The sequence below is a fragment of the Colias philodice genome, chromosome 13 (genome assembly GCF_061535455.1).
Source record: "Colias philodice isolate Cphi_HAF_F1 chromosome 13, ilColPhil1 Martin Lab GWU primary, whole genome shotgun sequence".
Classification (NCBI taxonomy): Eukaryota; Metazoa; Arthropoda; class Insecta; order Lepidoptera; family Pieridae; genus Colias; species Colias philodice.
In genome coordinates, this window is record NC_143098.1 from 10685203 (window position 1) to 10706031 (window position 20829).

The 20829-nt window shown below is 38.3% G+C and overlaps 1 protein-coding gene and 1 long non-coding RNA gene across 2 annotated transcripts in view; both read right to left on the reverse strand.

The window, feature by feature from the left end:
• Positions 1-2528: 2528 nt before the first annotated feature.
• LOC149483657 (uncharacterized) lies at positions 2529-2906 on the reverse strand. Its single transcript, XR_016316519.1, has 2 exons — positions 2822-2906; positions 2529-2743 (listed from the first exon to the last, which is right to left on the reverse strand). It is a non-coding gene; the product is annotated as an uncharacterized LOC149483657 (long non-coding RNA).
• Positions 2907-2963: 57 nt separating this feature from the next.
• Positions 2964-20829, reverse strand: part of Pat1 (Protein interacting with APP tail-1) — a 58558-nt gene continuing 40692 nt past the window's right edge. The window contains exons 2-13 of the mRNA XM_089702856.1: positions 20576-20689; positions 11922-12036; positions 11526-11652; positions 11171-11347; positions 10632-10811; positions 9499-9706; positions 8791-8949; positions 6770-6875; positions 5889-6031; positions 4895-5060; positions 3902-4030; positions 2964-3187 (exon numbers count right to left, since the gene is read on the reverse strand). Of these exons, the coding sequence (XP_089558982.1) occupies positions 3090-3187; positions 3902-4030; positions 4895-5060; positions 5889-6031; positions 6770-6875; positions 8791-8949; positions 9499-9706; positions 10632-10811; positions 11171-11347; positions 11526-11652; positions 11922-12036; positions 20576-20689 (1722 nt within the window). The 3' untranslated portion in view covers positions 2964-3089. The remainder of the gene's footprint in view (positions 3188-3901; positions 4031-4894; positions 5061-5888; positions 6032-6769; positions 6876-8790; positions 8950-9498; positions 9707-10631; positions 10812-11170; positions 11348-11525; positions 11653-11921; positions 12037-20575; positions 20690-20829) is intronic.

Consider the following 20829-nt stretch of genomic DNA (forward strand, 5'->3'; position numbering starts at 1 on the left):
AAACACCATTACTTGACCACTGATCACCAATATCTGACCATCATTACTCTAAAAGTTGACCATTTTCAAAATGGACAAAATGTCCTTCTTCGAACATCAGTTTTGTTTAATAAATAAATATATTATTTAATAAATAAAGATAGGTTGATGAAATCAAACCACTTGGTCACGGAAATCAAGTGGACAACTCAAGGTTAATAATATTCTCGGCCCCGAAACCTGACCAACTAAGTTCGGTATAAAAATCTTACGGTGGTCAGCTTTTGGAAATATGCAACATAAAGCTATGACTTAACTACGGCTTATATGGTTTGTTAAATAAGGTAGGTATAAGCACAAATCAAAGCAAGTCTTTCTTAGCAAAATATAAAGAACCAAGAGCTGACCATACTGGTCAACAATAGGCGAAAAATTGTTTTCGTTGCTCCAAAAGATAACCAGGCCGCTAAAAATCATGAAAAACTGTTCATGCCAAAAATGAAGCCGAAAGTCTATAACAGAATGGTTCAACATTATGCCTATATCAAGACATATAAAGAGTAATCGATTGTATTCAAGATAAATTAAGATTTCCCAATCAACTCCCGATAAAAAACTCTTAGTAAAAAATGTGATTACTTACGGGGCACCTACATGATTACATCTTCGTGTTGAAAAAATGTCAATATTTCTGACCAATGGCAGCAAGGTTTGTTTTTATTTTATAGATGATGTTGCTTTATAGAAAAAACAATAAACTATCATCTGGGACTGCCGTATTTTCTTAATTGGCGCGTATATTTGAATTTCGGTCATGTATTGGCGGCGCTTGGTCAGCTAGTGGTACATTGACCCTATGATTAAATTTTATAACATTACTTAGTATTTACAAATTTAATTCTAAACCACATTGATTTTTTTTTTATTGGAATATACGATTATTTTTTTACATAATATTTTAATTGAATACCTACATAATGTGCTACATAATCTCATATTGTGATTCGTTTATACCTCAATTAGAAATTATGACGAGTCTACACATTCAAAATATCATGACTATGATTTTGAGCTTGTGTGACGTCATATTATAACCTAAGTAGCCATTAATTTCTTTATTCTATTTATTATAATATATATAGCAACACTTACGATTTTACCCTCAAAGTGAGTGTGGGATTAATTAGGGATTGTGCGTAAATTTTTACGGTTCAAATAATTCTTGTAAAGTCAGAAAATCCTAATTAGATTCCAGTGTGTAATAATATCAATTCGAGAAATTTTTAAATTAGGAAAATTTTAATCCATTTTAAATCGACATAGCAATAAAACACGTATTTAGGGATAATTCGACTTGTAATATATGTAATATAAAATACACAACAAGTAATATTTACGAATAACTGGTATTTGTCAAATAACCTAATACATACTATATAAATAAGCAACTACATCCTAAAACTATACAATAAAACTACATATTCACATCGGGTCAAAAAAAAGTAATATTTTTGGTTCGACTTCGCGCCCATTTTGAGATCGTGATATTAAAAACTTTATGACGATACCAAAGCCAAAGGATATAGATTATAGTCTTAATTGCTTACCACAGATAAAAAATGTCGAATGTCATTTAATTTTTTTTTTAATTAACGTTGCCTTTGACTTTGAATCGTATGTATTTTCGAACGCGAAGCCTTACAAATTGGCAGTATTATATTATGCGACCGATCGCTACCGAGCGACATCCACCCAACCTGTGCTTTATGATGTTAAAATTCGTTATACATTTAAATATTTTTTGTTTTTAATAAAATTACCACAATTTTACACAAAAAGCGAATAAATTATGATAGTAAAGGGCCAATAATCTTAATTCATTACCTCTTAATATCTATGTGTTATAAAGACTAAAATTATTTCATCCTCTAAACGACAAGGTTTTGTAGACATTGACACATAATTAAGCATTTTTCAAAGGAAATTGACACAACAAGTTCACATCTAATTAACATTGAACACAAGAAATACTTAATAATACTAGCAACTCTACCCAGCTTTGCCTAAACACTTATTAAATGAATCTTTAAATTCAACATTTTAATGTGTTTATTCATATAAGAGGTTGTTTTCTTAAGCGCACTTCTATTAGTACATTTTGTCATTGGGTCGAGAAACTAGTACATAGACACATATTTATTACTATTAATATTTTTAGTACAAATGTTTCCTAGTTCACATAAATACATAAAAACATTTGTTTTCAAATTGTTATTTGTCTACCAATAGAGGTGTCCTTGATCCGCTGGTTCACACACATAGATATAGAGTAATTCCTTCACAAACACAGATTTTAAATTTTCTTCGATCTTGGATTCAAAAAGTTTCATGGGCTGTTAGATTATCCACATAACATATTGAAATGTTTCTGGTAGCAACTCTCATTTTAATAGAACATAGAAGCAGTTTAACATCTTTGGAAGTCATTTTATGTTTCTGGCAGCCATTACCCGTTCCTAGAATCAACTCTAACAAGAGACGCTATTCACGAAATTTTTCCGGAAGAAGGAACATTTCCAGAATAAATTCCAATATCTCGCAAATTAAACACTTTCGGACATAATTTAACGTCTCCAGATGTACAACTTTTCCAAAAACCCTTCCAACACTCCCCCCCACTTCTAGCCCCCACTATTTCTTCCAACAAGCCCCAAACACTCGCACAGCATGCCCCAGCGGGCGGACAGCTTGCTTTGTAACCCTTCTAGTGGGATCACTTGCACTTTGCTTATCGCTGGTTATGTTTTTTATTATTTCACTTCCCATGCACTCCCAGAAACACTTTCAAGGATCATTTCGCCTATGGCTGGTTGTTATTCAGTTTGTATATGGTTTCACTCCCCACACACTCCCAGAAACACTTTCAAGGACCATTTCGCCTATGGCTGGTTGTTATTCAGTTTGTATATGGTTTCACTCCCTATCACTCCCAGAAACACTTTCAACACTCCCCTCCACTATTTCCCCCAACAAGCCCCAATCCCTCGCACAGCACGCCCCAGCGGGCGGAGCGCTCGGCGCACGGCGCGGCGCCAGCGCGGCCGCTTGTCTCAGCGCGCGAATAACTTGCTTTGTAGCTCTTCTAGGGGAATCACTTGCTCGTCCCCTATGGCTGGCTGTTGTTCCGTCTTTGATTGTTCGCGGAGATCTGTTGGGAAAAATTAAAATTAGTATTTGATAGTGTGCGTATATTTAATAATTTGTAGTATTTGATATAGTGCGTATATTTAATAATTTGTAATATTTGATATAGTGCGTATATTTAATAATTTGTAGTATTTGATATAGTACGTATATTTAATAATTTGTAGTATTTGATACAGTGCGTATATTTAATAATTTGTAATATTTGATATAGTGCGTATATTTAATAATTTGTAGTATTTGATATAGTATGTACTACGTATATTTAATAATTTGTAGTATTTGATACAGTGCGTATATTTAATAATTTGTAGTATTTGATACAGTGCGTATATTTAATAATTTGTATTGGAAGTTGTATGCATTTGTGCGAGTGGTATACTGTGCATGTACGTATGTGCGTGTGCGAATAAAGTACGGTTAAGAGCAAATGCGTATGCTTGTAAAGTGCGTGTGCGTGTAAATTGTCTGTGCGTGTAAAGTGCGTATGCGTGTACTGTTAAAGTAACTGTACGTATAAAATCCGTGTGCGCGTGCTATTGAACTACGTGGGAAAGTGCGAATGCGTATGCCGGTTTAGTGCCTGTGTATGCAGGTAAAGTGCGAATGCGTGTATGCGAGCTAATCGTCCGCATTAACAGGGTCCATACCCGGTGTGTGTGTGTATAGTGTATATTTATGCACATGTACATATGTGTGCATGTACATATACACTAACCATGCCAGTGCTGTAGCAGCGCGTTGTAGTGATGCGCTCGGTCGTGCCGCTTGAGCTGAGTGAACACGTGCACGAGTCCGCGGTAGTCGTACTCTAGGCCGGAATAACGCTCGCCGAACAGTTTAAGACCTGAAAAATGAAAAATACTATTTTTAGCACGGTTTCAGATACCTTTTATTAATATGAAGATGAAAAATATATTTATTAACACGGTCTTTAGATGACAATATCATTTTTACTTCTGTTTTTATATTAGCTCAATATATGGCTCTACATATTAGTCACTACGTAAATGAAGAAATATATAGAGTTAATTATATAGAGTTAAAATCGGTAAAGTCACTCGTTAAAGCAATCCTGTAGTTCAGGTAGAGGTAAATAACTTAGAGCGCAAGTAGAGCTCCGGTGAAAACCTTTATAGTATGTTGTCATAGGACGTAGAAAAACAAATTTCTGACATTGGTTTTTAGATCCGGATCGGATAACGACCTATTAACATCTGTAAAGGACACAGCGGCTCTACCACTATTCTTAACAACACTTACCTGTAGAGACTAGAGCAGCTCGACTACTAATTACTGTATGTTATACTGATATTAATTCATGTGTTAGTTGTAGAACGATAAAACTGTGACATTGGTCCTTCGACTTGATACATCACTACATAGTATAAAACAGTCGCTTTCTCTGTCCCTATGTCCCTTAAAACTACGCAACGGATTTTGATGCGGTTTTTTTAATAGATTATTAGATTTTAGGCAAAGTGGGCGAAGCCGCAGGCGGTAAGCTAGTCGTATATAAACGATGCATATAAATCTGAAGTAAATCACTTACTGATGTTAATAGAGCGCAGGTAGAGCTTCTCTGCGGCGGTGTGTTGGTTCATGTGATAGTTATAGATCGACATTGGTCCTTCGAGCCGGATCTTTAACCCATTTCAATCTGTAGTCTGAAGAAACTATCACTATTGTCTAATTCATGTACAGCACTTACTAATGTTAATAGAGCGCAGGTAGAGCTTCTCTGCGGCGGTGTGTTGGTTCATGTGATAGTTGTAGAGCGACGCAAGATGGCCGACGCTCAGACCGACCTCGTAGTCTTCTGCGCCGAGCAGTTCTTCCTTTATGGCTATTGCTTTGAGGTGCATTGTTTCAGCGTCCTGGAAAATGTTTGTGTCATTCATGGACGTATAAAAAAAGACGGACGGTATATCGCCTAAACATTGAGTGAAGCCTAGTAATGGCGGCGAAACATCCATGTGTGTGTGCCATGTTGCCATGGCAACAGCTGTCCTGTTGACAATGGCGGCTGTATTTTTTTCTATAAATTTTGCCGTAATAATTTTGGCATTAAAACATAAAAGAAATAACTTGCTTCCCTGTGGAATGTAATCCCTCGTGTTTTGTTATTTAAAATTGTACTGTTGCGACACCATTTAACCACGCAAGACGGCATTTTAAATATTTTTTGTGAAACAGTGACGCAGTTAATCAGTCGGTAGTTCACGACGTAATGGCGGCCGACTAGCTTACTATGGTGAGAGTGTGTGCGTGTTTATTGTCTTTACACGATCGCTAGCTTACTATGGTGGCTTCACGTTGTTTGTTCGTAATACGGCGTCCGTCTTTTTTTATACGTCCATGGTGTCATTAATATAAATTTGCAAAATCTGACTATTTTCGTCTATATGTAACAATGAAATAAAAACGTAGAAATCAGTCAAAACTCAACTCTGGCGATTTAATTGCCATGTAATTATTATTTTTAGCATAAGTTTTAATTCAACTATTCCAAAAATTTAAACAGCCTTAGACGTGTGATAGACATGACTTGTTTAAATTTTTGGAATAGTTTCATTTCACAGGCTAAACATAAAACAAAATTTAACAAAAAGCCTAGGCGCTTAATTAAGCGACCATTAAAACTTATTAACTTGGACATCTCCGTCAAACACGAACAAAGTCACATGCTCCACTAGTATACACACCTGGAACTTCTGCATAGACTGGTACAACCTTCCCAAATTGCCATAATGTTTGGCCGTCTGTACGTTCTTCTCTCCGAACGCCATCATAGACAACTCTAGCGCAGCTTTGTGAAGCGCTTCCGATTCTTCTAGAAGACTTGGCTCTGTGGAAGGTATTCATGTTGTAGTTAATTATAATTATTATTTATTATAAATATGCCACATCAATGTGTACTTTAAAGTAAATTAATAATTAGCTTTCTGAATATGTATAATGTTAGCTTTCGAGCATAGCTTAAAGAGGGAGACAATGCTTTCCGAATCGGTGGTAAATGTTAAAAATATGTATTGACGTTTCAAAAGTGCTTCTCGAAGAAGTCTTATTGAATAAATAATAAATGTTTGAGTTTGAGTTTGAATGTAATTCACATAAGTTAAATAATGAATTCTGTAAACATTTGATTTTGACAAAATTTGTTGGAACGAAGTTCCTAATCGCGCGTTGCGAAAGGGGACAATTAACACGAAAAGTTGTAACGACACTTTTTGATATAGTTGTAAGCTGTGCGGCGTGCGTATGTATCTCGGTCTGTCTCTCTCTCTGATAGAACTTCGTTGTCACTTCTCAAATTTATTATTTTTTCCATATCGGGTAAAGTTTTCAAATAAATATTATAGACTAGACTTGATAATTAGAAAAGCAATAAATATTACAATGAGACAAATAATACGACTCAATTAATCGTGTAATTACTATTAAAATCAGGGTGCCCCAAGGTTCTATTCTAGGTCCCTGTTTGTATATAATGTATATCAATGACAACTTACTAATCAGGCCAGATTAAAATGTACCAAAACATACATTAATATAAAACTAAAGTAATTAGTAATTTTGTGATTACCTCGCATATCTTGTCCGGCGGGTGTGTCCAATGCAATCTCTTCTAGAATGAGCGCTTTAACACGTTTCGCTGAAGCGAGCAGTAGATGGTCCGGTGGTACTAGATTCTGTAAAACAAAATCGGAAACATGAGTATTCGTAATAGATATATACTCTTTAATAGTCTTAATTATAAATTATAAAAAAAAACTGACAATAGCGTATTAATCGATCTATTTGACTGCTATCAATGAATGAGATTTGTAATTTGCCTTGATCTACATACAATTTGTCACTCTTGGATTTGCCAAACTAGCTTTTTAAGCTTTATTAAGCTATTGCATAGCTTTTATCGCGGGGACCGAATGCCGAAATTCTGTAACGAAAAAACCTCATGCTCCCCCCTCCCACGGCATAGCATGCAATAGATTTACCGCGGCAGTCCTCGAGTGCCACAGGTCTTTTTTTGAAGTGAAAACTTCTTTAGCGGCGTTGGGTATAAAATCTTAAACTCGCGTCAGGACACGTGACCTGATCGAAAAAGCGTAACACTGATACCATTCAAAATATCAAACATGCTCAACGTTAATAATCAAGTTTTCACTTCTGCCGGCACTCCCGGAGTGCAACCCGTCTTTTTTTTTCTTTTCTTTATTACTCCAAGTGACCTCTATGATCCGTATGGCCCGCTCCGCGTGGTCGCGCGCCTTGTAGAAGCGGCCCGACGAGTACTCGAGCACGTAGAGCGCGTACGCGAGGTCCTCCTGACCACACATACATACATACAACCCACCTCTATGATCCGTATGGCCCGCTCCGCGTGGTCGCGCGCCTTGTAGAAGCGGCCCGACGAGTACTCGAGCACGTAGAGCGCGTACGCGAGGTCCTCCTGACCACACATACATACATACAACCCACCTCTATGATCCGTATGGCCCGCTCCGCGTGGTCGCGCGCCTTGTAGAAGCGGCCCGACGAGTACTCGAGCACGTAGAGCGCGTACGCGAGGTCCTCCTGACCACACATACATACATACAACCCACCTCTATGATCCGTATGGCCCGCTCCGCGTGGTCGCGCGCCTTGTAGAAGCGGCCCGACGAGTACTCGAGCACGTAGAGCGCGTACGCGAGGTCCTCCTGACCACACATACATACATACAACCCACCTCTATGATCCGTATGGCCCGCTCCGCGTGGTCGCGCGCCTTGTAGAAGCGGCCCGACGAGTACTCGAGCACGTAGAGCGCGTACGCGAGGTCCTCCTGACCACACATACATACATACAACCCACCTCTATGATCCGTATGGCCCGCTCCGCGTGGTCGCGCGCCTTGTAGAAGCGGCCCGACGAGTACTCGAGCACGTAGAGCGCGTACGCGAGGTCCTCCTGACCACACATACATACATACAACCCACCTCTATGATCCGTATGGCCCGCTCCGCGTGGTCGCGCGCCTTGTAGAAGCGGCCCGACGAGTACTCGAGCACGTAGAGCGCGTACGCGAGGTCCTCCTGACCACACATACATACATACAACCCACCTCTATGATCCGTATGGCCCGCTCCGCGTGGTCGCGCGCCTTGTAGAAGCGGCCCGACGAGTACTCGAGCACGTAGAGCGCGTACGCGAGGTCCTCCTGACCACACATACATACATACAACCCACCTCTATGATCCGTATGGCCCGCTCCGCGTGGTCGCGCGCCTTGTAGAAGCGGCCCGACGAGTACTCGAGCACGTAGAGCGCGTACGCGAGGTCCTCCTGACCACACATACATACATACAACCCACCTCTATGATCCGTATGGCCCGCTCCGCGTGGTCGCGCGCCTTGTAGAAGCGGCCCGACGAGTACTCGAGCACGTAGAGCGCGTACGCGAGGTCCTCCTGACCACACATACATACATACAACCCACCTCTATGATCCGTATGGCCCGCTCCGCGTGGTCGCGCGCCTTGTAGAAGCGGCCCGACGAGTACTCGAGCACGTAGAGCGCGTACGCGAGGTCCTCCTGACCACACATACATACATACAACCCACCTCTATGATCCGTATGGCCCGCTCCGCGTGGTCGCGCGCCTTGTAGAAGCGGCCCGACGAGTACTCGAGCACGTAGAGCGCGTACGCGAGGTCCTCCTGCGCGGTGGCCACGTGCAGACTGCTGCGCCCGAACACGCGCCGCAGCGTCGACAGAGCCTCCTGACCACAGACATACATACAAATTGTATTTACAAGTCAGTGTAAGAGTATACAGATGTGCACGCATGGACGCACGCACACGCAAATCTATATACATATATAAAACTCAAAGGTGACCGATATAGTGATCTATCAACGCACAGCCCAAACCACTGGACGTATCGGGCTGAAATTTGGCATACAGGTAGATGTTAGGACGTAGGCATCCGCTAAGAAAGGATTTCCCGAAAATCTTGCGGGAACGGGGAAAAACGGGGATGCACGTACAAAGTCGTGGGGCGGAAGCTAGTAACCTATATATACACTTTTTAACTTATAATGAATGTCACTAGCTTTTCGCCCGCGATTTTTGCCCGCGTAGTAAAGAAAATCCCACAATAAAACTGAAACTTGAATAAAAACTGTCCATTACCTTTGTCTCTGTACCAAACTTCATCTTAATCGCTTCAGTATTTTAAGCGTGACGAGAAGAGACAGACTTCGCTTGACTTTCGCGTTTATCATAAATTAGTTTGTAAATTAATTTGTATATTAGTTAGCACCACTGACCTCGTACACAGCCACGCTATGCGGTATCGAGTCTATATTCAGCAGGTAGAACCCATAATCAAGCAGGGCGGCGGCATAGCGCGGGTGCTGCGGCCCGAAGGCCCGGCGCGCCAGGGCTACGGCCTGCCGCACGAGCAGCCCCGCCTCACTGAAGCGCCGCTTCACTACGCATGCTGTGCCGCACGCGCGGAGCACTTCGATCGTGATCCTACAGACCATACATTGTAATAAGGGCATTCATAATCGATAGGAAATATAACAATAATCGAAAAATAACATAACAATATCTTGCACCATGAAAAAGTGAAATCCCATGTCCCCTAGTGGGGTAAGGGGCAGATGCATTATACATCTGTTTCACTGATCGATTTTCTTTAGGGACAAGTAGGTGATCAGCCTTCTGTGTCCTACCAGACCAAGACATTTTTTTTTCTTCGTCTCCACCGGGAATCGAACCCAGGACTCCTCGGTGTTACGCTCACGCGTCAACCACTGTACCGAGGAGGCGATCATGAACACGGATATATAAATTAATGTAAAACAGAATAATAATCAATGTAAAATATAAAAAATAAAAATGTTAATACATTTAAAATGAAGATCCGGCTCGAAGGATCATAAGGAATGATAAAACTGCATTTGGTCAAATCTATTACGGATTACCCCGTGTAGACTATAAAACAACAAATCCAATTTTTTTTGTTGTTTTTTTGTCATACATGATTCGACAAAAATTTTTAAACATTTTATAAAAATAACTAGCTACCCCGGCAGATTTAATTCTACCCAAATGCCTCTTTTCGTGTTTTCTCTCCAAAAAAAGTTTTCTGCCAAACACAAACATTAAAAGAGAAATGCTGCACAGATCAAGCTGTTCGAACTATCGAATTTTACGTTGTACAACACACTTGGCGATGCACTTTTATTATGTTACTAGCTTACCGCCCGCGGCTTCGCCCGCTTTGTCTAAAACCTAATAAATTATATACTAAAACCATCCTCTTGAATCACTCTATCTATTAAAAAAACCGCATCAAAATCCGTTGCGTAGTTTTAAAGATTTAAGCATACAAAGGGACACAGGGACAGAGAAAGCGACTTTGTTTTATACTATGTAGTGATGTGGCACATACTTGGCGGGCGTGTGCGGCGTGAGCAAGGCGAGCGCGCGCATGCCCCACGCGTGCGCCGCGCTGTAGTCGCAGCGCACGAAGAACAGCGCGCTGATCTCCTTGCACAGCCGCGCCAGCAGCGCCGACATGCCCCACACGCGCTCGCCGCCAACGCACGAGTCTTCGGCGTACGATTCTAGCCTAACCACACAATATATATCAATTATCATCATAGACATCATCATCATCATCGGCATTTTCTACAACATCATCATATTCTACAGTATAATCTACATAACACGAACGTGATCAAATCATTGATCAGATTTCCGAACCGGTTGTATATTATACACTATTGAGTCTTCGGCGTACGATTCTAGCCTGCACAATAAAATTACATTACCATCAACTGCAACATCAAACTCAAACATTTATTTACTCAACTAGACTATGTTAAGAAGCGCTTTTGAACCGTCAAACAAAAAATATTTTTTTCATTAGTCATCAACATACACAAGGAAAGGCAAAGGACCTAGAATAGAACCTTGCGGGACACCAACCTCTGAATCTCCTCATCATCCGTCTGTAGTGCCTTCGAGCACGTTTCTGCAATTGCTATGGGACCCTCTGGGAGCTGAGCCGTCGTGTCTTCTGGTAGACCGAGCAGTTTGAGTGCCAATTTGTATGTTTCGGCCGCCGCAGGGAAGCAGCAGTATACCGATTGTGTATTTAATAACCTGCAATATAAAACATTATTTTATTTACAAATGTAAGAAACTCCAAATAATTGATTCCGAAAACAGATTTGTTATTAAACTCATATTATATAAACTTTGATAGGTAACTAGGCATCAACGAAAGCATACAATTATTACAATGAATAAAATCGGCATTATAGAAATAAATCTATCTTACCTATGGCAACATTCAAGTGTCAAACGTTTATAGTGAGTGGACTGTGGTTGTGACTGGCACAGATCCCGGCACCTCAATAGTACGCGCTGCGCGTCCGCGTACCAGCCAGCCTCGTTCAGAAAACCACCTGAAACAAGTTGTGTATAATTGAAACAAAATGCCATTAGGAACTACTTTGCTTCCTAAACACTTCCCGAACTACAAAAATGAGTTCACTATTGTTCAAGTTTATGTATTTACAGAGATTTTCAATAAACTGGGTATATTTTTTTACTTTACTTATGCCCAAATCCCAATCCAGGTTCTTCTACTACTATCCCTGCTACAGTAAAAACTATTGTCTATAAAATAAAATAAAGAAGACTCGGAGACAGAGTCAATAGCCTAGATACTTACCTAGCCTTAAACCTAAATGTATGAGAGAGTTCCTTGGGCGACTGCTCTGATCGCATCTTGCCAAATAGCTGGTGGCCAGTTCTGTTGATAACTTCGAGCCGTGCTCAATCACCGCCTGAAAAGAACACAAACTACGTTATTTTACGAAAAAAGAAGAATATTTTAAGTATTGAGATTTCCTGTTATACCAGGACAAAATTCGCATTCAGTTTGGTTGCATTTACATCTTGGCACAATAGCTTGCATGACATGCATGTTTTTCTAGCAAATCATGAATACATAATATTATATTTTCATCTTTCCTGTCTGTTTAACAACAAGACGCAATTCAATGCTCCTTCCGAACAAGTCAAGCTCCTGAGAGCAAAAACAAATAGTATGTACTACAACAATAGCATGGATGAAAGAACTCTCAAACGTTTTTGTAAGACTAAGCAAAGAAGCAGTATGCAAATACATTATTTACAATACCAGTTCACTGGGGTCGTATTATGACCCCTTATTTCCAGACAGTTTACGCCCTGAATTGGACTGACTGGAAAATTCATATTGTGATCGCAATAACCAGCTATGATTAATTATGATAATATGGCCCCTGATAAAGTATACATAACATAAAAACAAACGCCACACCATTAAACATATCTACTGAATCATTAAACCATCAACTCGTTAACGCCGTATCAAACATAGTTGCATCATGCATATCAAAGTTAAATGCAATTGTTTTGAAGGGACATAAATTGCGATGTCACATACACTACACTTGCAAGTGAAATGGTGCGTATCACGCTGCTATGTAAACAAGTCAGTCATAGTACAAAGAGAACTTATACTATGTATGTACAAGTGGGTTACATTGTAAATTGTAATACATAGTGTGTAGTGAATAATTATGACACTTGTTTTGTCTCATCGAATTTACAAACACCAGCTGCATTTGTTATTGCATTTTTCATTATATTCAATTGTTATTTTTTCTATCATTTTTAATTACATGGTTAAGAAAAGTAACGTTATCGCTCGCTAATTGGATTAAGTGCTAGACCGTTTTTGTAATTCTTTTATGAATATTTATTAGACGTAATCGCAAATACGGTAAACAATTATCTTACAGTACTTTACGTTTCCAATTAAGGAGTAAGTTGTATTTTATTTAGGTACACATATTCATTTTGCATAATGGCCGGAATGTTATCAATTCACTAGTACAGAAGAAAAAAACGCAGACCAGGGCCCGTAGACAAAGTAACAATTAAAAAACGATAACGAAGTTAGAAAAGGAAAAATGTATGGGATTGACATTAGATAGTTTTTTAATTGTTACTTTGTCTAAGGCCCATGGTCCTTTACTTAACAAATTTCAACCAAATGAATATATGTACATCTATGTATCTTCCAAAAGATGAGATAGATACGAAAAATTTATTGCTCAAAACAACTCTATATTATTGTTTACAACATGTCGTAGAAAGTGAGAGTAATTTTTAACATACGATTTATCGAGCAAAAGTGTGATAACCTCTAGTGCGAACGTGATATAACTCATATCGAAGCCTTGACTTAATGAATAAAAAAGCAGACATAAAAACCACTCGAGTATGTTGCGCTGCAAAAGCGTTACAACTTTGAATCAGTTTTATTTTCCTTAACACACAAACCACAACAACAAAACAAAAAATGATGAAATTGAAAACATAATAAGTCATTGCGAAATTTCTGTAAAGAGATTGCTTAAGAAAAGGCTACTGACTGACTGACTTCTTTTCTACAGTAGCTGTTTGTTCATACACTTGTTAAAATGAGGGCTAAATATTTCCCTACAATTGCTTCAACCAAACACAGCTAAGAACCATAACAGACCAGTCAAAAAATCAATTTATGCCACTAATTTAACAGCTTTTTGTATTATAGACCTTCGCATTCCCATCCCATTACAATCTAATAGAAACCAAGTTACTAAGTGTGAAAAAAGCCTTGGATTTTAATGAGAAAAATCGTAGCAACATAGTAATTTGTGATGCCCCAGCTATGCAGCAGTGATCGCGTGATGTGATTATAGTATATATTAGCAACATTGTTGGTGGAATGTCGTCAAGCCAATAATGGGATAGGTATAGAAGTGGAATTCCAGGCAACAAATTGAGCAAAAGCCGGCCGGGGTGGTTACTTTTTAACTACAATGTGATTAGCGACGTGCGATGGGTACGGAGGCACGTCTGACAATTATTAGTAAAGCGTAAATTAGGTTGTGGGGAGACTGTCTTGTTTGATGATAGCCATTGGTAAATGCAAATCTGATCCTTACAAAATAACTCAATTATAATTGTATATATTCTCTATCGTGGCTAAGAGATCTTCAATCATCTCAACTCGTATGTCTCGTGGTTTTCTGTCACACACAATCAAATTAATAACATACAATTTTAAAAGTAATCTATTTTTACGACTCGTTCATCGTCTATAGTGTCCACATAACAGACAGCCAAAAAAATTCCATTCAAAACAATTAAAAAATATTCCACGAACATACAAAGTACAAAAACTCTCTCAATGTGAAGCACCCCTTATCCCAGTACTATAGCCTACAGCCTACAAACACTGGAGCGATCCAATTACACAAAGCTCATAACAACGAGGCCGTTGTTATTGACATACCTCCGCCATCACCGACGTAAACAACGAGTTGGAAAACACTACTAGGCTTAACATTCGCAAAATTTTCCACGTTTCCCAATTTACTGGGGAAAATTTCGAGATTCTTTATGGCTTCATGGATTTCGACAACATTCAGACAATTTTTTTAATTAATTTCCCCTACCTTGACTCTGATATCCTACTAATATTATACTTAAATGCGAAAATTTGTGAGGATGGATGTATGTGTATGTATGTTTGTTACTCTTTCACGCAAATACTACTTAACTGATTACAATTAAATTAAGCACACCTATATAGGGTAACTTGGATTAACACATAAGATAGGTTTTATCCTGGAAATCACACGGGAACGGGACCTACACGGGTTTTTCTTTGAAAACGCGGGCGAAGCCGCGGGCGAAAACCTAGTACATACATACTTCACTAGTTATCATACTATTGGACATCTAAATTCTCACTATCAACAGAGCAGTATTTCACGAGCTCTGCTGCATTACCAGTGATAATAAACGGCCTCTAAACGACCTGGTTTGTAATTCGTAGGTACTGAATCAGCCATATAGAACAGTTACCACAAATTGGGTGAATGTATAATGCATATCTAGATTAGATAAAATCTCACAAGCTAGTCCGTTTACCGTAAATTTGAGCATCAAGGACGGGTCGTTAACCACTAGCAGTTTACAAGAAGCAAGGTAATATATCTTTCCGTACATCCCATTTTATAGTCCATATAGAAACTGGAAGATTTTTATCCATCGTCAACTATCACGTATGTTACATGGTAGGAGGTGTATGGAGGAGGCATGAGGAGGAAACAAATTGTTTTCTAAATAAATATAGCAAAAAAAGTTCCGTTAATAAACTGTTTAGTAACAAGAGAAAAAATAGAAATGAATAATAATAGTAAATCATTTATTAATAAAGTTAATACATTGTAATCGATGCATAAGATAAATGTACATTCGTTGAACATAAAATATAAACAATATATTGGCGATGCTTCCAAGAACGGCCAGTGCTACTATGTAGAGGAAATAGAGGAGTCAAAAGATAAAGCTATCGTAAAAGTATCGGACACTAGCACTTAATTAACAAGAGGCGACGAATAAGTAGCACATTGTAATTTATAGCACTTAACAACACATTAATCGAGATACCTTCAAGTATTACTTAACGGATATTCCCGTGCATTCATTATCATTAATGATATTACCATCTCGATGCTAATTACCCACTGACGTTAATTTTATTGTTACACTAATTACATATTATTATTGACTCCTTAATACAGCGTCATGAAAACTGACAACTGTAATTTATTCATATGAAAAGCAAGGGAGTGGAAGATCTGGGACGAGACAATCTTTCACAATAGAAAAGTACAGAAATATTTCAATTATCTGAATAAATTTATATATGCATACTTTTCTAATAACGAGTTTATTTTTAGAAAGCAAGCAATATCATAACAACACTCCAAAGGTTGTCTATTACGTAGAGGTATTATTTTCCAACCCACGAAGAGAATACAAAGCCGAGCTTTTCCTCCTATAATTCATTTGTAATGACGTCATTGTATTGTAAAATCGATGATAATCACAAACACTATACAATGCGCGAGTCTCATGTCAAATGTAACTACTCCCCATGACCTAACGACCTGTGGCATATGGCATTGGGATAATCCGTTGACTAGCTATATACGTCATTGCCACCATGATCATCATCATGACTATTGAATTTTACTAATCTTAGTTACATTTTTAAGACCACTTCATAATATGACGTGATAGCCGCATCTCTGATTGTCCTTATCAAACAGTTAGAAATTGGGAAATAAATACAGTCTCCAGCGAACTTTGTAACCACAATTTCTTCACAAAGAGACACTCTACGACCGCAAACAACTCATCAAAACTACAAGGAAACACATGTCTTTTAGCAGTATTATTTCCAACGTGGTAAATTTATTAAAATTGATATTTTTTGTTTTATGGCATTCATAAATTTATATTTCATTTATAAATTTATATTTAAATTTATTAAAGTTATGTCACTAGACCACCTATTTTTCTCACTTTTCCACACTGGAAATTTATTCAGACATCATGTTACAAAAGCAGTATTTCAGTAAAAAATAATTTGGCACAACTACTCATTACAATACCAAAAGGCAGACGCCAATGTTTACGTGGTCGTGAGTGGGATGAGCTTGCGCAAGATCTGTAACTTTGCAACATGCGCTAATCGTATACATATATTAGATGGATAAGTCTATCTAGTCGCTAATATGAAATATCTTTACATGATATAATATGACAATTGTATAATGATTTGCCTCCATTGTCTTCAAAAGATTTATGTTCCAGTAAATATACGATTTTTATTTGTATTTGTAACTTTCCATCCCGGCAAACAGATGGCTAGCATCAGGGTTTGTCTCCACATTTAGCCAGGGATATGTGGTTGTTATCAACTTCTTTTTGGGCAATTCTTTCTTTTGTTCATAGGGAGCGTTGGCTAAATGACGTCTTCCATGTTATACCATAGCCATATCCCATATGGGTATATGGGATATGGCTATGGTATATACACATATTTTACACATTTACACACACAATTTCGTATAACGGACCTCGGTCAACAGAATGTGCATTAACATTGCGCTCCGACGCAATGCCACCAGGGTTACGTAACGGTCACGTCTTTGCTTACGTGCTAGGTGTCGCTAGAAACCACTCTACATATGTGTTTATGGTTTAACATACTTGTGTAGAAAACTGGAATGCTACGAGAAGTATTGCATTTTTCCAACTTTTACTAGTAAAAGTGAAGCTGAGTGACCAAACGGCTGAGTTAATTTTTATTCGCTCGCTTTATTTTTTTAGGTAAGGTTATCTGGGGAAATGATGTTAGTCTAGCCTATAGATGAACCGCAACAAGTCTAAAAGGAATTCCTAAAATGCTGTATTTCTTCCAATAAGAATGCCTAATAAGGCGTTAAGTATCATCCCTACTATCCCTTCTAATATTATAAATGCGAAAGTAACTCTGTCTGTCTCTGTTACGCTTTCCCGCTTAAACCTCTCAACCGATTTTGATGAAATTTGGCACAGACAATCTTTAGACCCTAAGAAAGAACATAGGCTACCTTTTATTGCAAAATATGTACCACGGGCGAAGCCGGGACGGACCGCTAGTACTTTCATAAGACACTCAAAAGATAAAGCTATTGTTCAGGGAATTGTTTTATCTACATTCAGACGTTTTAGGCGTAACAGGACCATTTCCAAAGTAAATTCTGGTGCAGAACAAAACCTATCACGAGAAACATTGTCGTATTTACGAGACGAGCTCAACAAAGAGATCCCGCTGGCCTACATAGCCTGTCATACATTTGATGCACATTGAAGCAACAATACGCTTACACGCCATTTGAGCGACAATGCCACAGACCTCACGTAAAACTAGATAGGTAGTGTCGTTTGTTTCAAATGAGTTTGTTTGTACAGCTACGATAGACAATGTAGTCACAGCAGTGATCTTTTTGTTTTATTTAATTTGATGCTTTTGTTCTTTTTCTTTTCTTGGCGGATGGGATCCGCCCCCAGTGCTTCTTATTCAACATGTACATAAAAATCTTTTAATGCACAAGGCCTTAATCGATTTTTTATTAAGTATTATTTTAAAAACTGTCCACTTTTTTTATACGTGTGTAACGTCACGTATGTAACGTCTCTAACTGCCATACTATAAGAATTATCAGAATCCTTCTCTTATATTCTTGAGTGGTAACACTATTTGGCATGCTGGCAACATTTAAAAAACAAAAGCAGCCATTTTTTCTTTGAGAGAAATAGTGTTTTGTGTTGATGTGAGATTTGTCGCTCGAAAAAAGGGTATTTAAAGTGTTCGATTACGAGGTAAGTATATATATTCTGTCTTATTATTATAAATCTTTACGTAGGTTTACTATAAAACTAAAGAATAAGACTACTTCGTGGTTCTTAGCATTCACAATCGAGTAGTAATTTTAATTTAAGGTTATGTCGCCCGCATTTTTTGTCATGATTGTAACGATGTGTAACGAAATGTGTTACGTTACAGTCATGACATGTTGTTAGGCTTAGAACACATAGGTCTATTAAAAAATTGCGCGACTAAAGGACGATAATATTTTCAAATCTAAACGGCTGAACGGATTTCGATGTGCAAGATATCATTGGATTGGTCTTTATCTATAGTTTTCCATTACCTTAATATTTTTTACCTGATTGTACAAAAAAAAGAATAAAATAAAATAATTAATAAAAAAAATAAAAAACTGACACTGCAAATTCATAACACGCAGTCGGAGGCTATATAAGATGTATAGAATGGGTAGAGGCCAGTAATATTTTGTAGCCGTGTAGCCTCCGACTGCGTGTTATGAATTTGCAGTGTCAGTCGGGTTTTTTTTTAAGTTTTTTTATTAATTATTTTTTCAAATGAGAAAATCAAATTACAGATGGCGTTGACGAATGCCGAAAGGCAAAAAAAATATCGAGAGAAGTTACAAGTTCAAAATCCCGAGAAATATAAAGAACTACAAACGAAAAATGCAGAAAGGAATAAAAAGCGGATAAGGGTGCACTCACACACATCAGTCACCGTCACGGCACGTCACCGGACAGGATTAAAAAAAAATATGTATCAATAGTTCTAGTATGACTCTGTTCCCACACGACAGTCGCCGGCACGAAATCTATCAGTGACGTCCCCGGTCAGGCACGTCAAATAATCTTTCCATACATGTATCATACTTTTATCCCCACTCACCCGGTGCCGTCACGTCTCAGTTCAGTCAGCGTCGTGCTACCGTCAATTGCTACATGTTCTCTAGCGTGACACACGTCTAATCACTCACTAACCTGATGTATGTGTTCAATGATTCAGTCAAACCGGCGACGTGACTGACGGACAACATGACGGTGACTGGTGTTTGTGGATACGTACACAAACCGTCACCGATCAGTCATCGGTGACTTGACGGTGACTGATGTGTGTGAGTGCACCCTTAAAATATCAATTTTTTTCAATACAATTTTGATTTATGCATCTTTTTGTTTTAATTCATTATTTTATGATATGAATTGGTTTTACCTACCTATATCTCCATTTTTTCCTGTCGTGTGAGTGTAAGACACCATGTCGACGTTAACTTTTTAATGCTAGGAAGAAAAGATAACTGATATATGTACTAAGCTTTATAATGGTCATGTAAGTAACATTCAGTCATGTATGTAACGTTTGTTATGATGTCATGAATGTAACGGGACAATTTTTCGCGGTTATACCCAACTACTAACTAAACTAACCTTTTGTCCGAGGTTTTGCTGATGCACCCTGTTTCGCGCCTTCAGTTAAAATATTTTCAAAAAAAATATTCTAATCTTCTAGGCCAACACATGTGTTCGTACATAAGCTATGCCTTTTATTTCTATAGAGGTAGATGCAAACTGCTATTGCGATCGGACGGGTATAAATTGAATAATATGGGGCTATTAAGTAATGATCACGTAATTTGTAACATGACGCTAAGGCCTAAGACATTCGTATATCTAGTGCAATTTATGCTGAGTCATCCTCGGCCGCAACGCATGCGTAATAACAATATTATGTATTAAATGCACTCTTTATTACGGCAGTGACATTGATAAACAATACGCGTGTACCATTGAAATGTATGGAAAAAGCGTGGCAGTATTTGATCTATGTCGGGCCGGATTTTTTTAAAAAATTCTAATACAAAATGCTACTAAGCTTAATAATGAAATATACCTAAATAAAACGCTAGCATATCGCAAAAAGCAACCGGAATACCTTGGTATAACAGGGTTATTTCCTCTAATCCATTTTTTAAATCAGCATCACCCTTTATCAGTTTCAAGCTGCTTCTTGTAAAACAACTAGGGAGTAGCAACAGATAGAGCTTAATGCTAGGATCTCACCTGAAAGCATTGCAATAGCCTCAATTGGGCTCCCGAGAAGCGCAGCAGCCGCTCGAATATCTCCAGCTCCGAGAGTTCCGCGCCCAGGATGCATAGCCGCTTCTCTTGGAGCATCTGGAAATAAAAGAAAAACAAGATTTACTAAAATAAAATAAAATGTAAGTAAAAATTATTTAAGTGTAATTGTTTGATGAACCTGAATACCCAATATGCATTAGTCAAAACGAAAAGCAGTATTTGCTTACAGAACTTTT